At 43.4% G+C, this 21965-nt stretch overlaps 1 protein-coding gene across 1 annotated transcript in view; it reads right to left on the bottom strand.

The window, feature by feature from the left end:
* LMX1A (LIM homeobox transcription factor 1 alpha) overlaps positions 1-21481 on the bottom strand; it is a 121607-nt gene extending 100126 nt beyond the window's left edge. Inside the window, exons 1-3 of the mRNA XM_006272928.3 lie at positions 21321-21481; positions 20952-21067; positions 18589-18775 (exon numbers count right to left, since the gene is read on the bottom strand). Coding sequence (XP_006272990.1) covers positions 18589-18775; positions 20952-21027 — 263 coding nt within the window. The 5' untranslated portion in view covers positions 21028-21067; positions 21321-21481. The remainder of the gene's footprint in view (positions 1-18588; positions 18776-20951; positions 21068-21320) is intronic.
* Positions 21482-21965: the final 484 nt, after the last annotated feature.

Genomic DNA, 21965 nt, shown 5'->3' with positions numbered 1-21965 from the left:
TTGATTGGCCACAAGGCAATAGTGTCTGGTTTCCCATGAGCTGGTGTGCACTTACCATGAATATTTCCACAAAACTTGGAATTGGAACATGTTGCCCGTTGGTTGCAGTTATTGATGCCCTACAGCGAATGGCAACCGGTCTTGCCTCCTTGCTGGTAGGAGACCTCCTCTTCTGACCCTTACCCTACAAGCTGCTCCCTGCTCCATCTGCACATTCTGGAGAATCCTGCTATATAGAGGAGCGAGAAAGAAAGAGAAATGCAATCTGACTTTTTTCTGGTCTTATAGCTCAGCATAAATCCTAAGGATAAGTACCCATAAGGGTTAATAAGGACCCTTTTGCTCTGTATGTTTGAATCTATTCCTGGTTAGTCCTAAGTCTGAAGTTAAGGTCCTCTCTGAAACCAAAATAAAAAATTTGATTCTTTCTAAAAGAGATGCTTTAGCTTAACCACAAATCAAACTTAATCAAGAAATCACTGGGTGGAAATATCTATGATTTATGAATCTAAGAGATCAAAGATAGATAACTGTAAATGTATCGTAGGTCATATGAACAAACAAGCTGCCCCCGTATTTAACCATATTCACTGAGATTTGAAGTTCAATTATGAAAGATCTACAACTGAGCCATTTTGCCTTCCCCTTACCTCCCCCACAAATGCCCAAAAATTTTATTGAAGACCTTTTGAAAAAATCAACTTTCGCTTGCCAAAAATCTTGTTTTCTGGTAAAACAAAAAAAATTGTTAACATGGGCTAACAAAAATGTGGTTTTAAATATCAGTTAAAATTTTGCCATATTTGTGACAAACAAATTCTACAACTGATAATTTTTCATTATAAATTATGTTGCAAAAAAATCTATTCCCCTACCCCGTCCAAAAACTTAATTCCCAAAATTTCAACAAATTAACTGGAAACAGGAGGCTCTATGCTTGACTCTTCATATGTGACACCATTAACTTCAAATGGATTATATGCAGTGTAAACAGCTCACAGTTTGCACCTCTGAATTCAACTGGGCATGATGAAACCCATAAGAACTATGGATCATGGATTCATTTAAAGAGCCTTGTGGGGGAAAAATAAGAAGTAAAGGGATACGCATGGACTACAATGAAAAAGGGTTGTTTAAGACTATTTCTCCTTGCGGTATCACTGGCTTTCCTGACAAGACACTCATCATTGCGTTTACATCCTACTTTGCTTCCTTCAAATGCAGGAGAGTCTCTGTCTCTCATCAAGTTCTGCCTGTGGCCCGTCATTCTTCTGAGACTCAGAGATAGCTGTTATCATTCCAGAGGAATAGACATGCAACGGGGAAATTTGCACGGTGCCAGTGGGGGTGAAGGAGAAGGGGGAGGACAATGGAGGAAGGAGTGATGGTTGTGTTAAAAGGGATTTGTTCCGCTGTCAACAACAGAAAGATCTCCCTAAGAGCGGCATTAGGAAATCAAGCCCACAAGGGGAGGAGAGGGGGAGACAATGTATAGTCAACAGCGACAGGGAGACAGCTGTGAAGAATCAATACATGGCCCTGATGGGCTCAGAAAGTACAATTACTGTCTGAGGGATACCCAACAAACACACTATGCTCCTCTAGGTATTTACATCCCAGAGAAAAGTGGAGACACTCACTGACTCCTACAAACTCCTTGCCTTTCTATTCAGGGCAAACTTCATGTCTTGCAGGCTTGCCATGATGAAGAGTGATCATTATAGCTGCCCTTACTTTAGAGAGCAAATTCTCTCCTTTGAAAAGGCACTGAATGGCAAGGGCATTGAAATGAAAGCTACATTTTGGGGTACAAGTGATTCCCATCATCTTTTTTTATATTTAGAGGATAATTGGAAACTCAGGAAAAAAACTCTTCCTGTCAAGTGGTACCATGGAAAAAGAAGAAAAATCTATAAATATGAAAATGGGTTTAAAAGACCTGAGCCCAGTGAAAGTAAGCAGCCATTTGGGTGGAAGTGGACTATTTCTATCCATATTAAAAGCTAGTTTGCTTTGCAAAGATAGACAACTTATATAGCACCTTCTATCTGCCGTGCTCAGAACATTCCTCAAATGATAATGACTGGAGCAAAACAACACCCCTTCAGGGCACATGTTAGTAACTCCATTTTGTGAGCTGTGAAACTGAGTCACAGAGCAAGTTAAATAAGCTGGCCCAAAGCCACACAGCAAGACAGTGATGATGACAGAACCAGAAATTGAACGCAGATCTCCTAAATCCAAGAATTTTGTCGTACACACAAGGACAGGGATTAATTTTCACTTAATCCATCACAGTTTAAGTGGTCCCCTATTGAATTCAACCAAAAAAAGCACAGAAGAAAATAATTTGTATTTAATATAACTCAGCCTCTTCTCTATTTTGATCCATTTAGACAGGTATTATTACATTATTCCAACACTAGCTAAAGAAAATGGACATTTATTTTCCCCATCCTGCAAGATACTGAGTTCTTCAATAAAAGTAGAGGGGCTGATGAATCCAGTCCTTGGCTGATCAATGCCAAATGTGACAGGTGATGAGAAAGCCCAAGAAAGACACATCTGACATGAAACAAACAAACAGTACAGAAATTGAGAAATTGTTATGTTATTAGGTCCAATCACGGAGTCCTAACACCAAAACACCTATTGATCATGTCTGAGCAAGAAGTTGTCTGCTAATACATGCTCTCAAAGAATCATATTATCAAGTTGGACACAGAGGAGACCCTTACATCAGTCAGTTTGATGAATTCTTAAAATTCCCCAGAATTCAACACCCTTTGATTTCAGGGGTGGCTAGTCCATCCAGTTTGAGTCAGATTGTTGCTATGGTTTTTTTTGTGAATTATTCAGTCTACTTTTAAATGTCTCTTATGGGGATAGGACAGTGGTGCCACAATATTAGGGGAAAGTTGATTTTGTCCATAAGGTAGTCTTTAACTTGCTCACAGCAGGGTTGTCAACCGGGGGTACATGTATCCCCGGGATTACTAAGGCCCTAGGGGGTACACATGGGTGGGTGGGGATGGAGCACCACCACCTCCCAGAAGCAGGGCCAGGGCATGGCGAGGCAGCGGCACCATCTACCACCCTGTGCTGCCACCACTCTGCATCTGGCCATGTGCCACCCTCCTCCATTCCCCCCCACTCCCCAGCCCCCAACCTGCTCTGCGTCCAGTCACCGGGGGTACACTTACTAAAAAAGGTTGAAAACTCCTGGCTTACAGTATTACAGCATTAGACATAAAAAGGACAATCTTAGTTCATACTCAGCTGGATGTGAACTAGATTTTTCATTTGCCAGGGAACATCGAGAATTTGAAATATGTTCTGTTCCAAAAATGAAGGAAAGAAAAAAAATACATTTTAAGAAATCATTTTGTGTCAAAGTGCTTCTATTTCAAGAAGAGCAATTTTTTTCCCCTGGATTTGACATTTCTTTTACATTTTCTATTATGTTATACAACATTTTGACAATTACAACCAAAAGTCATTTTGAAATGGAAAATAAAAATGTCCCATTCCAAAAAAATAGCAGAAGTGTTCTCCCAGGTTTCTATTTGATCTACTTTGAAGTTAAATAAAATAAAGAAAACAAAGTAATAAAAAAATTCAATAAGAACACAACTTCTAATTTGAGATCAAGGTAATCCATCCAATAAAGGGATGGATTCTTCCATTCTGGTTCATAAAGAGTTTTACCTTACTGTGCGAACAGCTTTGTTAATTTTAGTGCAATTACTTGGAGAGGCAGGTACTACTGAGCATGGGAAAGGATAAAAAACACTGGCCCTGAGTAAACAAAAGCAGTTAGCATGTCAGCATTCTTCCTAGCTATGTTTTTGTTTGGTTTTTTAATGCTACATTCAAAATGTGTATACACATACACACACACACACATATACACACACACACACACATTTTGAATATATATATATATATATATATATATCTCAACGTACAATGTACTGAAGCAAATGAAATTTCAAGATTTTTGAAGCAGAAAATGCCCCAAACTTGTCTCATGACTAAGCAATACTTTTGCATTCTGCTCCCCTCCCCTCCTACTTTGTTCTCTCTTTCAGATACTCGTCTTGTGAAATCCCACAGAAAACTGTCTCACTCATAAGCAGCAATATCTACATGAGACCAGACTGGAAAGGCAACAAGACACACAGAGGCTCTGGTTCTGCATACATGACAGAACAAGCAGTAATGATTTCACATTGCAGCAAGGGAAGTTTAGGTTAGATATTAGGAAAAATTTTCTCACTAGCACTGGAACAGGTTACCTAGAGAGGAGGTGGAATCTCCATCCTCGGAGGTTTTTAAGACCCTGCTCGACAAAGCCTTGGCTGCGATGATCTAGCTGGGGATGGTCCTGCTTTGAGCAGGGGGTTGGACTAGATGACTTCCTGAGGTCCCTTCCAACCCTAATTTTCTATGATTCTATATATGTATTCAACTCTTTATAGCTTACCTTCTGCCCACACAGCCATTGCCACCACAAGGTGGCCCAATGCCTGCTAGAGATGAAGAGCAGTCATTTTATAACATAGCCAGAAGCAGAATGTGCTTCAAAGCTCCAGCTCTAATATAAACCTTCACCCCACCAAAGTCAAGTGGCTCCCATCAGCAAAGGGGACTGGAACCTCAGGATCCCCCCTGAACTCATACTTAACTCTAAGATGACCAGGTAACACTAATATTAAGTAAGGTCTTCTGACTTCACTTGTTAGGAATACTTCACACATCCTCTGGGATGTTAATCTGAATATGAGCTCATTACCTCTAGACTGGTTTCCTGACCTTCTGTCTACTTGAGGCTGAAGGGAAAAGGGAGACAGAGGCTTCCTTTTGGGCAGAACATAGTCTGTTTTTGCAGCAGGACAAAGTACCATAAGCAGATCACTTGGTGCTCTGACAATTTTTCTGGCACTCAATCCATCTGCATTACCAGTTCAAGACACTGGGCCCAATTCTCATAGCACATTCCCATCTATGTGTCAAGACCCAGCCACCTCAGTGACCACATCTCCATCTATGGTCCAGTAAAACAGCTGAGCTCCTCTGAGATAACAGCATGTAGAAAACCCAGGACAGCATACGAGAGAGCCAGAAATAAAGCACTGATTGGTTGAGAGGGATTGTCTATGGAATGAGCTACCAGAGATTAGAATGGTCGGGAATCTAGTTACTGCTAGAACATACTGCAAACCTCATCTTTATTATGAAGCTGTTAACATAATAAGTGAAAGTCCTTTGTTTCTTTTTAAATATCATTTTAAAAATTCATATATAGCAGACAGTTTCCTAGAAATTGACAGAAGTCAATCATCATGGTGTCCTGTGACCAGTGGGGTCCCCCAGGGCTCTGTCCTCGGACCCATATTGTTCAACATCTTCATTAATGATGCGGACATTGGAGTCAGAAGCGGACTGGCCAAGTTCGCCAATGACACCAAACTTTGGGGCAAAGCATCCACACCTGAAGACAGGAGGGCGATCCAGGCTGACCTGGACAGGCTCAGCAAATGGGCGGACGAGAATCTGATGGTGTTTAACATTGAAAAATGCAAGGTTCTCCATCTTGGGAGGAAAAACCTGCAGCATCCTTATAGGCTCAGGAGTGCTATGCTGCCTAGTACTACGGAGGAAAGAGACTTGGGGGTCATCATTGACCACAAGATGAACATGAGCCTGCAATGCAATGCTGTGGCTAGTAAAGTGACCAAAACCCTGGCTTGCATCCATAGATGCTTCTTGAGCGAATCCTGGGACGTCATTCTCCCCCTGTACTCGGCCTTGGTGAGGCTGCAGCTGGAGTACTGCGTCCAGTTTTGGGCCCCACAATTCAAAAAGGATGTGGAGAAGCTTGAGAGAGTCCAGAGAAGAGCCACGCGCATGATCAGAGGTCAGGAAAACAGACCTTACGACGACAGGCTGAGAGCCCTGGGGCTCTTTAGCCTGGAAAAGCGCAGGCTCAGGGGTGATCTGATGGCCACCTACAAGTTTATCAGGGGTGACCACCAGTATCTGGGAGAATGTTTGTTCACCAGAGCGCCCCAAGGGATGACGAGGTTGAACAGTTATAAACTCCTGCAAGATCGTTTCAAGCTGGACATAAGGAAGAACTTCTTTACTGTCCAAGCCCCCAAGGTTGGAATAGCTTGCCATCGGAGGTGGTTCCAGCACCTACATTGAACACCTTCAAGAGAAAATTGGATGCTTATCTTGCTGGGCTCTTATGACCCCAGCTGACTTCTTACCCTTCAGGTGCGGGGCTGGACTCGATGATCTTCCGAGGTCCCTTCCAGCCCTAATGTCTATGAAGTCTATGAAATTGAAAATGGGAGTAAGGGCTTAAAAAGCCATAAATCATGTCAATCATAGCAAGTAAAGGCTGTCACCATAACTAACCAAGAAAAGAAAATTCTTGTGAAAACTTTTTTCAGTTTTTTTGTCTCTGGTTAGCTTCTTCGCTGAAATTTCTAATGGGAAAATTGTCAACATTTGAAATTTTTCAGCTAGCTGTAATATATCCCATACATCCAGCTGACTAAGGATTGAACTCTTTGGCTACGACATGAAAAAGGAGATCCAAAATAAGACATAGCTAAAAGTCAGAACCCAGGAAGCATAAAGCAATGAGGGACTCACTTTACCAGCACTGGTGAAAATCTGTCGGTCTCATTTCACAATACAACATAGTCACAGAATCATAGAAAATTAGGATTGGAAGGGACCCCAGGAGGTCATCTAGTCCAACCTCCTGATCAAAGCAAGACATATTGCTTGTCTGTAATTTCACACTGGTAAAAGAAGAAGAAAGCAGGTCTCTGGTGATAGGGTGAAAATCAGGGGCCAAAGATGAAGCACATGCCTGGCATTCAGGGACAGATGATGTGTATATTTGGCTTGTTTGCACATAAGGATGCCAAACATCCATCAGTTCCAGTCTTTTATATGAAATGTTAATCGTAAAGCACAAATCTAATTAAGGGAGGGATGAAGGGGCAACAATCCAAGTCTATTATTTGCTCCCCTTCTAAAATAGAATACTTGAAGTAGAGCATTGGCTGAGGGGGGCCAATGCCATTTCACATGACTTGAATTATAGACTAGGAACAGCAACCAGCACAAATGGTATTTTTAGTTGTCTATGCATTACAAAAGCAGATATCACTGTAGCCTCCTTAACAGTAGTTTAATGACCCCTGATTGCCACCAAGGTTTCTTTTCTTTTTTTAAGTGGGTCTAGGGAGCTAACAAGTGTGCTTCCAAACCCCAAGTAATCAGTACAATAATGGCTATATTAATCAATATGCTCTTGCCAGCTACAGGGACACACTCGGCTCTCAGCTACATTGGTGACAGTATGGATCTGAAGGTTCCCCAGTGTAAAGGAGCTGAATTTACACAGTAATACAGACAGAAAATGCAGCTGCGGCAGGACATCAAATCTGCTTCTAATAGAATCCCTGGACTCCCTTGCACATTATTCAGGGTCATATTCTTCCTGAAGCTTGCACATGGGAAACAGGAGAATGCAAGTAGTACCAGGCAAAATAAGAATCCCTGGACCCAAAGAAAGCATGTTTCATTCTTTCAGCCCCTGAGTAAACTGCAATGAGTCCTAAACTTGCCAATGGGCACTCTTAAGGGGCGCAATCAGTGAGGTTCTGCATCTCTGTGCCCATTCTTACTATTGAGGGGAGCCCTATAAGGAAAATCTGGTCTCATTGCTAACGTCTGCACCCAATGGTAAATCTGCACCAAGGTTTTCAGAATAGATGCGCTGCACGTTATTTGTGAACATGCAAAACAGGTTATCTGAAAACATCCCTAAAGCATTATGCATGGAGCTGCACAAAATTTTGGCAACACGTGCAAACCCCATAAAAGGAGACAGTAGGTGGAGCACTCTCCCACAGATGCTAGGGAGCTCCATAAAACAGCATCTTGCCTCCAATAATTGCCCCCATGCCAGCATAGCTTTGTTCTGCCCCATTTCTCCAGGCCGCACCTAAGCATCGTGTTGAACTTGTTTGCCCCCCTCCCACCACTTCCTATTTTATTCACTGCAGCTAGCCTGAAAAAGACCCTGTGTATCTAAAATGCCAATGATTATTCTCAGTACTAGCTAAAATAGCATGAATGCTTCTAATAATTCTAATGACTTTAATCAGTTCTCCCTAAAAATAAGGCCACAAATGTTTTTCCTTCCTTAGAGCTGTGAAGCAGATTTTTAAAGGCATTTAGACACTTAACTATGATGGATCTCAAGGAGAATTAAGCACCTCCTTTTAAAAATTAGTTTCATGGCATCAAAAGTTCACCTCAGCGCTGTTACATTTCACAGCTAAATAGTCTCCCCAAAACAAATGACAAAAGTGCCAGTGCAATTGGGCGTCTAAGTCAGCAACATAAATGGTCCAATTCTGAAACAAGTTTTCTCACAAGGGAATGACAGTCAAAACACAAGCAGATAAAACCCTACTGGCAGTCATTTCCCTGCCCTGGAAATGGATGCCCAGCTCTGCTTTCTTGGAGGCCCTTCCCACTTCTAACTACCAAGCAAATCAGTTCATATGCATTCTCCCCTTCTCTTCTGGATGGGATGCTTTGAGGACTGGACAAAATACATTAATGATAATGTATTTAATACATGATCATGTGCATATGCCCATATTTGCAATGCAGGCTCTTGATTGAAACTCAGGATCCTGACTTTTGCCCTAATGCTCCAACACACAACACCTTGTGCAACCATTTGTATGGTGCTAAGGGGACACAGACCACTATCTAATCAGGACAGTAGCGTTTTTAACCACCCTGTAAATTCACGCATCATAGCTGTTAGCCCAGGGAAAATATTTATGCTGAGTAGAAACAGAATCCCAAATTAACACACTCCTGAACTTGGAGAAAGGAAACCGAAACTGAATCCAATTTTCCCCAAAGTTCACAGAAGGGGCAGTTATAATCATATATTATCTGCATAGCTCAGGCCAGAGAACATCACCAGATAATTTCTGAAACAGACCATAACTTCTGATTGAATTAGGTTTGCAGAGATCGAGCAGGACCTACTAGAAATTTCTGAATAGATAATTGGCTATGAGGATTTGATCTATCCACAGCCAAATTACCCTATAGGGGTATGGACTGAACTCTGATTCAACATGGGGTAAATTTGCCACTATTTAGACAGGGTTATACCATTTTAGAAGTGTCTATCATCTACTTGTGGCTTTTTTCACAGGGTGAAGGCTACCTGCATATGGACAAATGGTATATTAGTACTATCCCTGAGACTTTGCCGCAGGCTTTTGACCCACACTTGGTCTAAAATGGACCAGATCATCATAATACGAATAATATCAACATCTGACAAAATAAGGAGGGGAATTCTAGCCCACTGAATTCAAAGGCAAAACCCTCTTTGCCTTTTACTGACAAGAAGTTTTTACCTCAAAAAAGAAAAGAACCACCAGCTGTTGGAATAGCTCAGAATTATCTTTTCCCTTCCTGCTAGATATATTTCCTGACAGGCAGTATCATTCAGTTAATTATTTCATTTTGGTGATGCTGAATTTGATAATTAAATTTTGGAAGGTATTAGTAGAATCCCTTTCATTCAGATTGTAGGCTGAATAAACAGTTGCAATTTGCAGCTAATTATGCAATTATGTTTATTATGCACATTAAGTCTGCTGCTCTGTCACAAATGAGATAAGTTGTGAAAATGTTTTAAACCTCTTCCCCTCTTGTCCACTACAACAGCAGTTCATAGATTCTCATTTCAGTCATTCATCGGTTTTAGGTTTATTAGAGTCCATTATGATCACTTATTCTGACCTCTTGCATAGCATGGAGAAAACCACTTCAACTCGGTGATTTCTGTATCAAGCCTATATTTGTTTCTGGAGCTATAACATCTTTTTTGAAAAGAGCCAGGTTTGATTTAGGGACAGCAAGTGATGAAGAACCCATCACATCCGGGTGGCCAATTACCCTCACTGTTAAACAGTTGTGCCTTATGCCTAGAGTAGTCAGCTTCCAGCTATTCAACCTCATAACGTTTTTTGTCTGTTAGATCATAGACATATCAACTGCCTGAAATAATTTTCTATTGTAGACACTGTTAGACCATGAGCAAGGCATCTCCTGTTCTGTGCTGAATAAACTAAAAAGACTTAGCTTCTTATGTCTCTTCCAATTGTATTGCCAACCCTACCTTTAAAAACAACAGTTTAGACTTCTACCACAAAAGTCATGAGATTTGCTTAAAGATCCTGAGATTTTTTAAAGGATAATTTAGGGAGCTTTTTTGTATTTTGCTTCTGGTTTTTCAGTCTCTTCAGTGTATTCAGGTCACTCTTCCAAGCTTTTCTTTGCAACCAGAAATTTACTTTTTCAATAAATAAATAAAGAAAGCTAAGATCCTTGTGTCATGATTTCAGAAACTAGTGCTTTACATAACTTTCCATATATTTGTAAGACTACCGATAACAGTTGTGAATGCTGGCAACACAACAGCACATCTTTTAGTAGTTTGTTAAACTATCCTGCATTTGCTTAGTATCCAGAAATTGTGAGAGTAATACTTAATGTTTTGTAATTTTGGGACCGATCCGCAGCTGGAGTGAATCAATTAATCTCTATGGAGGTAGAGGTTCATTTATCCCAGCTAATGTTGTGGGCTTATTGGTCTTAATAAAATGCGCTTGTGAAGCTGGCAAGTATACTCAACCCTACTGCACAGATGAAGAAAGGACACACAAAGACAAAAATCTGCATTTAGTTTGAAGATGCATTTTCAGAACCCACAAGGACTGTTTAAAAGGGGGAATGGGAAAGAAAGAAAAAATAAATTGAAACCAATATTTTCATTTTGGTTTCCAATTTTTTTAATTAAAAAACTCTCCAATCAAAATTTTATATTATATTTTTTCTTGGGGAAAGACAGAGATTCTTTTCAACCTACTGTGCTTTTAAATTATTGTTAATAAGCAAAACAGAGTAGTAGGAGAGGAAAAGCATAAAGAATATTTGAAATAATGGGCCTGATAATGTTTTTGCCCTGGAAATTCTTTTCCTTAAATATGGAAGGCAGGAATGCTATTTAATTCAGGTAGAGACTAAGTTCCCTTTTATTTATTGTGTAGCATATGAATATTTCATTAAGATTTATAATCACAAGTGCCATTGAAAGTCATTGGAATTTATGCTCCTATATCCTTTAGAGGCTTTGGAAAGATCTGCTCCATAATATTTTGGTTGTCTGTCCTCCTTCCTAAGTTATTTTGTTATTCTGTAAGCAATGTTTTGTGGTGTTTAAACACAGCAATATAAAATAATAGTCATAATTTTGCCTTTCCTAGTCTGTTTTGATTTAAAAAAAAAAAAAAAAAAAAATCGATAAGGCCCCAAACAGGAACCCCACTCACATTATGGGAGAAATAAATTCTGAAAAAGAAGTGTTTTTAATTAGTGTTTAAAGCTGGACTGGGTCCTTCTACAGATGAAAGTTCAGGGGCTCTTCACTTCATCCTCTGAGCCTCAGCTAACTAACATGGTCATTAGTGGATGATTTTTATTTTTCTGATTTTCCTTGTTATATTTTATTTTACCAATAGTGATGCCAAAATAATAAAAAATTATAATACTCAAAGCAAATGGTTATGACTCTGGTTTTATACACCCAGTTTTTATATGAGCATCTACAGATGTAGTTTTGCTCTCTGAGTAATGCATTTGTGCCCAAAAGGAAACAAAATGCAACCCCAAGCCCCACAGCAATGAGGAAAGGTGAAATGTTTAATCCTAGTTTTTAATACAGCAAAACATCCCAGTCACTTTTGGCATCCATCTCTGATATAGGGTCTAATCTGAAGCCCACTGAAGTCAAGGGAGGTCTTTCCATGGATTTCAGTAGGTTTTGGATCATGTCATGTGCGATGCTGCCAATTGCTGTTTCTGCAGAAATTCAGATTTCACTTTCTTGATCTAATTCCTAGAGCTGATCAAAAGACAGAAAGGCCGCTACGCCCAAGGATTTCACACTTGCTTTTGTTCTGGGTTGGTAGGAATACAGAACCTTTAAAGTAGTTCTGTAAAGGCAGCTGTGTATCTAAGCATTGCTCTGGACAGTCTTGGAGGGTTCAGGCAATGGCCTGGGACATAGGAGGCCCATGTTCAAATCCTTCCTCCAGCTCACTGTAGCATGAAAGAGCAGGGATTTAAACCCAACTCTTCCACGCTGTAGGCTAATACCCCAACCATCAGTTTCTCTCCTTCTCCATATAAGATCCCCAAAACTTCCCAAGAAAGTTCCATGAAAAATAATTTGGCTTCAGTCACACCATTTGCTTGGCATGTTGGCAAAAATGTTCTGACCAGCTGTAGTAATTCCATCCTTCTAAATGCCTGTTTCTTCTCAGGGAAGATTTTCTCAAGACTGGGATTTGCTGATCTGATTTGCAGAAAGTTTGAGTTGAGAAGGTAATGTCTGGTAATGACAGTAAGCCCGTTACTATCTTAACTAAAAAGACAAGATATAATAGTGGCTTTTGGTGCTGAAAGCCTCAACTGTGGTATCTTGAGTTAATGAGCTGAGGCGTGTTGTTGGAAAGGTGAGATTCATCTCCTTTGTGGGTAAGGTATAGAAGGGGAACCATAATGCTTTCTTATCACTGTGTAATACCAGCACCAAGTATTTCATTCTGAACTCCTGCAATAATACATTTCATGCACAGGGGGAAAGCTAAGCCTGATTCACAGAACTTCATTTTATGTGAAAATAACAATGAAAATTTGAGGCCTGGATCTGCTGCCATTAAAGTTACAAGGAAAACTGTCACTGACTTCAGCACAAGCAGGCCCTTCTTTCAAATTTGGGGTCCCTTCCACAAAGCAAAATACAGATGAATATTACACTTGGATCAAGAGCTGGCACTGGTCCTAAACCAGCTAAGCAAGCATACAAGCAGTGGTTAACAATTTCACACGTAATGCAAATTTTGAATTTGTAATCACAAGTGTTCCCAGTGGAACCCCAATGTGAAGATGTGCTTCCATCCAGTCAGAGGATGAAAACAGTACCGCGGGACCTCACTTTCCAATCAAAATGACTCTAAGCTCAAATATCAAATGCTTGCGATAAACAGTCTTCAAGTTGTCTGCAGAACCAACATTATTTAGAGAAAACATCAGGCAAATGATCTTTAATGAACTGGTCCGTTGAAGAAAATCAGGATGAGTGTGTCGTCAGTTTTCGCACTGGCAACAAAAAAATGATTTGGAACAAATGTTTCGGGTCACAGGCAAATGATGAATTTTGGAGGACACTTCTAAAGAAAATGAAGAAGAGGCACAAGGATATTTAAAATACTGATTTGTTTGACTACAGCATTCTCAGGGGTGAAATTTACTCCAGTCTGGAGAGAAACACTTGGCCCCACCCAGGGGCTGTTCTGGGGTATGGGAGGCAAAGCAGCTTCACAGAAGCCCTTGTGTAGCAAGAAGCCCTGCTCTGGTCAGCACAGGAGGCTTTGAAAGGAGTGAGGGAAACCCACTTTTTCTTATCCCTCCACACTGCAGGATGCTAGGGCTGCGGTCTCATCCTAAAAATAGCTTCTGGGCATCCAGGGTGTAGGGAAGAGGATTCATTCCTAGTTTGTCCCCTCCTAACTAAATCCACTTAAAAATAAATAAATAAATAATCAGTGAGCTAATACAGTGTTTGCTACCATCATATTGTCCCCTCTGCTTGTTCACTACACCGTTTCCTGTACCCAGTGTCTGTCTTGCCTACTTAGACAGTCAACACTTCAGGGGCAGCCACTATCCTTGCTCTGTATTTATACAGTGCTTAGTACAATGAGGCCCACTCTGGGTATATCCATATTCACTCAGATTCCTATATGAAGATACTCAGTGCATGGCACTTTTAGTTGGCTGGCAATTTCTGGGCTTATACAAGCATTTGCTGTTACATAATGTCACCAGTTGTCATCTTAAATATATTTCCCTTCATTACTTATAGTAATACTTCTTTTAATATATATAAATGCTTTATAAAAGATTAGTAAATGATTATGAGGGGTCTTAATCAATGATTAGTCAACTCTTAGAGCATCCAACAAGTTACATTGTTGCTTATAATCACCTGCAACATGACTAAATGCACTCTCTCACCTACTGCTCGTTTATTAATCTTTAACAGGCTTTTTAAAAACAGGGCTTTAATCTACAGCAAGTATAGAGTGGTATAAGAGAACGCTACTGATACAAGCAGCAAGGGTAAAACTATAGCTATTAGTGATATGTAAAATGCCATTTAGGGGCACTCTGGATAGAAATCATTCATCTGAATAATAAAACCTTTAGAAAGACAGTGAAATCCTGGACCACTTGAAGTCAATGGCAAAATTCCCACTGACTTCAGTGGGGGAGGATTTCACTCTAGCACTGAAATGAATGAGAGTTTTGCCATTGATTTCTATGGGAGCAGGTCTAGGCTGAGAAACATTTTTTTTTATGTGCATAAATTCTGATGCAAGTACCCATGGGTGGGATTTGGGGTGCTACATTGATTTGCTTATATTTGAAATTTAAGCCAGATCTAAAATATAACCCACCTATAATAACAACTGATCATTACAAAATTATACCTTAGTTTAATATAAGCTTTTCGGAACATTAGGTGTGCTCTCAGTGTTAATTTCATACTAATAATACCAAGACCATATACCATTATACTTGGTGGATTTGCACAAGTCTCTGTGTTTCTATGAATACATAACTTTTAAGCAACTACCCCTACATTTGGCACATGAAAAAACAAACCATAAACAGAATGAGAAGAGAAGAGGATTAGTAGATTTGTAAAACAACTCCTGTCATGATATTAAATGCATACAAGTGTAGTACACCAGCCAAAAAGGGAAAGAGACCCTGGAGGTTTTCCCCCCACATAGCCTATGCTCTCACATGAATATGTGATCAGGTTGCAAAAACCCTATGCATGTCACTGTTTTCTCTGGACTCTTAGGGTCTGATCTGGCTCTTAATGCAATGGTAAAACTCCCATGAAGTTAAGTGATATAGGACTAAGCCCTTAATACAACTGTAAAAACTATTTCATATTCTCCACATTGTTATTTTTAATAAAAAAGGAAAGTAAAGCTGTTTTATAATGGGAATTGGCAAGTATGTTCACAGGGAACTGCATTACTTGCATATATAATTGAGATTTTACTTGCTATTTTTGCAGGTAGTTCTTCCTCATACAGATAGACCCAGTTAGTTAAATCTTCCACTGGTGTAATTCAGCATTGCTCTGTTCACTTCAATAGACCTTAACCAATTGGCCTCAGCTGAGGATCTGGCTCACTGGCTAATATACAAATAAAACAAAGGGTGCAGGATTGGGCCTCATTTCTATCTAAATATTCAGACGCTATGGAAATGTACGTGTGTGTGTGTGTGTGCGTGTGTATATATATATATATATATATATATATATATATATATATATATATATATATACACACACACACACGAGAGTGTGTGTGTGTGTATATCTATATCTATATCTATATGTAGATAGATAGATAGATAGCACAACCTCTAGAACCAAGAATATTGCAACACAGAAAGGTTGTTATATTGTGACATCTAATATTTTTCCTTAGTTATAACAACAAAAGTGTTCTGAATGCATAATCTGCTAAAATAGAAGACACACACCACCTGTCTTTTGATCTCAATACTAAAAACAGTAGCTATGTTCTCATCAATGAATTAACACACTGCACACATACAAATTCTTGAATAAAAAGTTATTTTCCATTTTTCCATGAAGTTTTGCACTCCATTTCAGGTCCTAGCATTCTTCCATTGTATCTTGAGCATTTGAAAACACTGCCAAGCTTTAACTCACACAAATTCTCCTTTAAACTTTGCTCTTATCAGATGCATTTAAACTAATAATCCATCATATAGAATTTAAAAGATTACAAAAGCCACCTTACTATAATACACTCACCTTTTTTATATGCTTATTACCATAAGGGACAGAAAAAAAATAACTTTACCAAAATATTCCATTTTCCAATAAGTTAGAACCCTGTTACATGTTCAAATTAAAGCTGGATAGAAACCAACTATAGGAGTTGTTACACATTTTTAAGCACTAACTTTTATAACTTTATTGTGTGTTAATTATTTTGCATGTGTGGCTGGTCTAAATTTATTGAAGGATTAATTAGTTAATTGTGTGATAAGTACTTTGCACTTATGGCCAGTCTTAGTTTATTGTGCAACTAATCAATTAATTGCATAGTATCTGTAATGTGTAGCAGGGGCCATAGGATCCAATTTTCTTAATTTATATATATATATATATTATCATACTTGTATTATTCTTCATACTTGTATTCTTCTTCTTATATTATTATACTTGTATTATTCTTCTATACAAAAGCTGGAATGATGAATGAATGCTCTGTTACCAAAACCACTGTACCCATGTGTGGGTCAAACACACAAACTAAAATAAATTCCAAAGCCTAAGGTAATCAGAACTAGAATGAAAACCTAAAGGGCATAGCTGGATCCAGTGGAACCTGGACTAGATCCTATTTTTGTTGATCACCAAGGGCCTGAGCCAAAGCCCTTTGAAACTGATAGGAGTCTTTCCATTGACTTCACTAGGCTTAAGGGCAGACTGCTGGATTTAATTGTGCTGTTTAGGTAGTGACTGTCCATTGTAAGAAGCTGTCCCCAGATTGGGGGAACTGTGGCGGGGTACAAGAATCCCCCCTAGCATGTGAACACCAAGGTCACAGGTTGCAATCCTGGCTGGACTAGATGATCTTTTGATGTCCCTCCCAGCCTTACTTCTCTATGAAATGTGAGCCACTGCCCTGCATCACAGTGATACAGTATGGAGTAACAGGTGGAGCCATGCACATCTGGGAAAGGACAGGAGCAGTTCCTGTTTTATGACTGTGCCCATCCCCTGATATAGGCTGTGAGAAGGGGAGAAGGATCCTTGTACTCTTAGACCGCTCTCAACCACAACCAGCTCCCCCCACCTGCCTATACAATGGCTTGGTCTTGATCTCCACAAGGATTTGAGTGGAAATATAAGAAAAGACATTCCCTTTCCTCTCCTCCTACATACTAAAGGCCACATCCTGGAGTCCTTACCCAATCTAAAGTTGTGCCTGGTTAGAGACCTCAGGATCAAGTCCCTGTAGCCTGTTTTAACAAGAAGGAATCTCTCCTACCCCTCTCTCCCCACAGCTTCCTCACATTTCAAGCCCTACAGAGAGGAAGTGGTTAGGCTGTAAGCCTAGGAGTCAGGACACCTGGGTTCAATTTCCTGCTCTACTACAGACATCCTGTGTGACCTTGGCCAAGTCACTTAGAGCAATATGATGACCCCATTGAATTCAGTGGGAGTTTGCCAGGATTTCACCGTGAATTTCTCCTGCCTCCATTCCCTATCTGTACAATGGGGATAACAACACTGCCCTGCCTTACAGGGTGTGGAGAGGATAAAGACTGGGACCTGCACTGCTGTAAGGCAGGCAGCATAAGCTCTGTAGATAGAAACTCAGTCTGTAAATGAGAATGCAGGAATCCCCATTTCCTGAAATCACTTAAGGAGAGCGGGGTGGGTGGGATCTTTTGTGCTCCCCCCTCACCTAATAAAACAGTAGATATTATTTTGTCCAGCTACTTAGGTATAGTAGCCTCCCCCTTTTTCACCTCAGAAATGCTATAGGCACAGAGTTCTTTATGCTGTTAAAAAAAAAAGAATGAATCCAATGAAGAGTCCAGTAAAGACAGTATCACTGTAAGACCAAATAGCCACACTTTTAAGGCATCTAAGTGACCTTGGAGGCTTTTCTAAAGTGATTTAGGAACTCAGAGTCTACATTCCATTGACTCCCAAAGGAGACTTCAACCAGATTTGCCCATTGTCTAAACCCTTTGTAAAGCAGAGAAATAGGAAAGGCAAAAAGCCTACAGCCCACAGCAGCCTCCAAAGTAACAAGACAGACATTTCAATGATGTTATTAGTTGAGTAGAAACAGCTACACCGAGATGACCCAAACCCGGTGGCACAGACCAAACTACGGGATTTGTTTCTAGGGGAGAGGGGGAGAAGAAAAGGCAGCAAACCAAGGCTAACCCGCTGCAGTCGAGATGCTCGCTCTCATCCTGCCTGCGGCGGGCAGTGGGTTTGGACTGGTGTGCGTGGTGGCCCTGGGGGCTGGGGCTTGCGGGCGACTTAAAATGAAAAGCGAGGACCCCGATTTGCACTTTCCAGTCCTCGGTCGGCCCCCCATCGCCGCCCACCCGGCTACAGCATGTTCACGCTGAGATGCATGCCGAAGAAACCCCCCGGATGAATATCAAGCGGGGGGGGGCTTCATTTTTCCATCGCAGTCAGAAACGCTCGCGCACGGGAGGGATGGCAAAGGCGGGTACGGCCAGCCATCGCCCGGCCCTCCCCGGCCCGGCCCGGCCCGGCCCCGCCCGGGGCAGGGCGAGCGCACTTACTTCTCGTAGTCGAGCTTGCAGTAGAGTTTCTTGTCCCGGTAGAAGCAGGTGGTCTCCAGCGGTTCTTTGCAAGAGGCGCACTGCACGCATTGCTCGTGCCACAGGCTGTCATTGAGTCTCAGCAGGAACCGGTCCGAGATGACCCTCTGGCAGCCCTCGCACACCGATTTGGGGTTCACCGCTCTCCCTGCGACCGAGCAAACACAGGGCAGGAGTTGCTCCAAGAGCCCCACTCCCCAGCCGCCCTGCCTGCAGGTCCCCGCGGAACGGGACTAGCTGGAGGGCTGCTGCATGGATCCCGGGGGATCGCGATCGCTGGATTTGCAGGAGACTTTCCCCGGGGAAAACCCGTGTCCCCGCAGCGGCGAGGAGCCGGGGTTCGCCTGCACCGGGAGTCGGGCCCGGGTTCACTCGGGCACGATCCTCAGCCGGGTTCACGGAGCACGTGCGGGGCCGGCTCCTCAGCTCAGGGCTGGCCCTGAAACGGGTCGGGAGGAATATTTGATTCCTTCAAAATAGTCTCAGCTTCACTGTCCAGTTCGAGCCCGGCGTGTCTGACCCGACCTCCCCCCCCAACCGCCCAGCTATTAGCTTCTCTCATTTATTTTTGTGTATCATTCTGGCGCACACATACACACACACGAGCTATTACTTCCCTTTTAGGGGCTAGTTTTTTGGGTTTTTTTTAATTTTGTGTATCATTCTGGCACACACACACACACACACACACCCGACTGTTACTTTCCTGCTTAGGGGCTATACCCCCCCCCCCCCCCCACGCCGGCTGCGATCTGCATTTATCCCTTTTTGCAGGGAATGAAACGAGGGGTGTAAACATAAGACCAAGCTCCTTCGCCTCGGGGTGTGAGGGGGGACATCCTAACTCAGCAAACCCGAGGAGCAGATCTGGTGAAAAGGGAAGGATAGTTTTTTGACTGGTACGAACAGTGACATGAAAGCGGGGCGGACCGCTCCTCTAGACATGAAAAAAACCCACCCCATTTCTCGTGTGCTTTTTAAGTATGTTGTTTTCGCTGCAGTTTAAAATTGAGAGAGAGAATTTGGGAGTCACACGTTCAAGAATTCTTTTGTCTTTTTTTTCTCTCCAAACACTCGCACTCATCCTGCCTGGAGCTTAGGATCCTTTCTTGTGGTTTTTTCGTTGGGGAAAAAATAATTGGAGAAGAGGAAGAGATCGAAATGTTGGAGCGGGAGGAGATCCTTCATAGTGCGGGAGGACGGTGCACGCTCGCGGTCTGTCAGTCTGCATTTGAACACATATAGATGCGTATATACCCATGCAGAGGCGCACTGAGTATATCGTGTATGTGCAAAAACGTGTGTGTGTATGTGTGTACACATATATTCATACATATACACACATATACATATATACAGATATGTATGTGTACATACATACACACATATATACACACGTATATAGATATATAGATATACACTCACATATATCGATATACACGCACATAAACACACACATATACAGATATACATGCACACATATAGATATACACTCAAATCTATATACACACGCATACACACACATATAGAGATAAAATACATATATATAAATATACACACCCATACATACACATATAGAGATAAAATACATATATATACAAATATATATAAATATACACACCCATACACACACACGCATAGATATACACGCGCGCGCGCACACATATAGCTATACACGCACATATACACACATGTATAGATAGATACACACATATATACACACACGCACATACGCACATATATACATGCGTATACACACACACATACACACATATATGTATATATACATACACACATATATGTGTATACCCATGCGAATAATACACATGTGTGCGTTGAAACCACGCAGGAGGCTGCACACTGCGCTGGGGCCGGGCCGGGCCGGGCCGGGCGGCGCTGCAGGTGGACGCGGGCGCCGCCGACACGTGTGTGCGCTCCCTGGTCTCGGCGCGCACGGGCCCGTCCCGCGGGGCAGCGGGGAGGACACGCGCGAGGGGAGCGCGGCGGGGCCGGGCCGGGCCGGGCCGGGCCGGGCGGAGGAGCCGTCACACCCCGGGCCGCCGCTCACTGCCATGAGCCGGTGCGAGGGCGCGGCCGCGGCTGCCCTTGGTCTTCGGCTGAGCACTGAGCCGGGGGAAGGCGGCTGCCGGGGCGGCAGCGCAGGGAGCGGCGCCGGGGCAGGATCGTGCGCGGGGAGGAGGACGCTCCCGGGCAGGGGCTGGGGTCCCCGCGCTCCTTGGGGCGCTGCCTCTCCCGGGACGGGGGCGGAGGCGGAGGCGGAGGCGGAGGGGACCCGCCAGCAGGGCACGGCCCGCAGCACTCACCCAGCAGCGCGGAGAAGGGCGCCGCCGTGTCCAGCGCGCTCTGCAGGGTCTCCTCCATCTTCAGCCCGTCCAACATCGCGGGGCAGCGGCTGGGGCGGGCGCTCGGCCCGGCGCGGCTGCAACACAGCGAGGCGGCCGTGAGGCCGGGCACAGGCTCAGCCCGATCCCTTCTTATGCCGGAGCCCGGGCTCCTTCCACCCTCCCACTCCCCCACGCGGGATCCAGTCCACATCCACTGCCGACCCCTGGCTCGGGCCCGCCCTCCCGCAGCTTTGCCTCGACGTCTCTTTCCCGCAACCAAATAATCCGCCCTCCTGCCCATGCGGGGTGCGGGGGGACCCGCGCGGGGAAGCAGCTCCGCGCACTGACCTGGTGGCTGCGGGGCGGCGCGGGGGGTCCCAGCTGCTTTCCTCTGTGCTGGGGGAAGGGGACAGCCCAGGTCCCGCCGTGCGGTAGCCGCCCCGAACCAGCGGAGCCGCTGGGAGGGTCCCGGCTGCCTCCCGTCCTGCCGGAGCCGGTCTCCTCGCCTGGCTCTGGTACCTCCCCGCCTGCCTCTCCCTCCCCCCTTCTCTAAATAAGTTTCCTCCCCTGCGCAGCCCCCTTTACCTCCCCGCCCGCCGCAGCCCAATCCTCGCCCCGGCCGCGGGGCACGGGCCCCGGGCCCCGGGCCCCAGCCGGGCGCCCATGCGGAGGCTGCCGGTGTGTTGGGGGAGGGGGGGGGGGCTTTTCACCCCCGCAGTGCAAGGGTGGCATTTCTCAGGCAAACCGCTGCCATAGCGGGCGAATGGGCACCCCCCTACTAGCCCCAACAGCTGTTTGTGCGCGGGCGGGCGGGGGGTCCTCATCCCCTTAAAATCAGCAGCAAGCTTTGATTTGAGTGAGACCAGGTTTTCACTCCCTGAATTAGGACATCACCTGCACCCCGGGGAGGCAGCACAAACAGCGCCCAGTCTTTTATTGCCCCCCCCCAACACTTTTATACACCAGCCCCGGGATGCGACGGGGACAGGGCTC

Source organism: Alligator mississippiensis, chromosome 5 (assembly GCF_030867095.1).
Source record: "Alligator mississippiensis isolate rAllMis1 chromosome 5, rAllMis1, whole genome shotgun sequence".
In the NCBI taxonomy this organism is placed as follows: Eukaryota; Metazoa; Chordata; order Crocodylia; family Alligatoridae; genus Alligator; species Alligator mississippiensis.
This window is presented reverse-complemented; position numbering and strand designations above follow the sequence as displayed.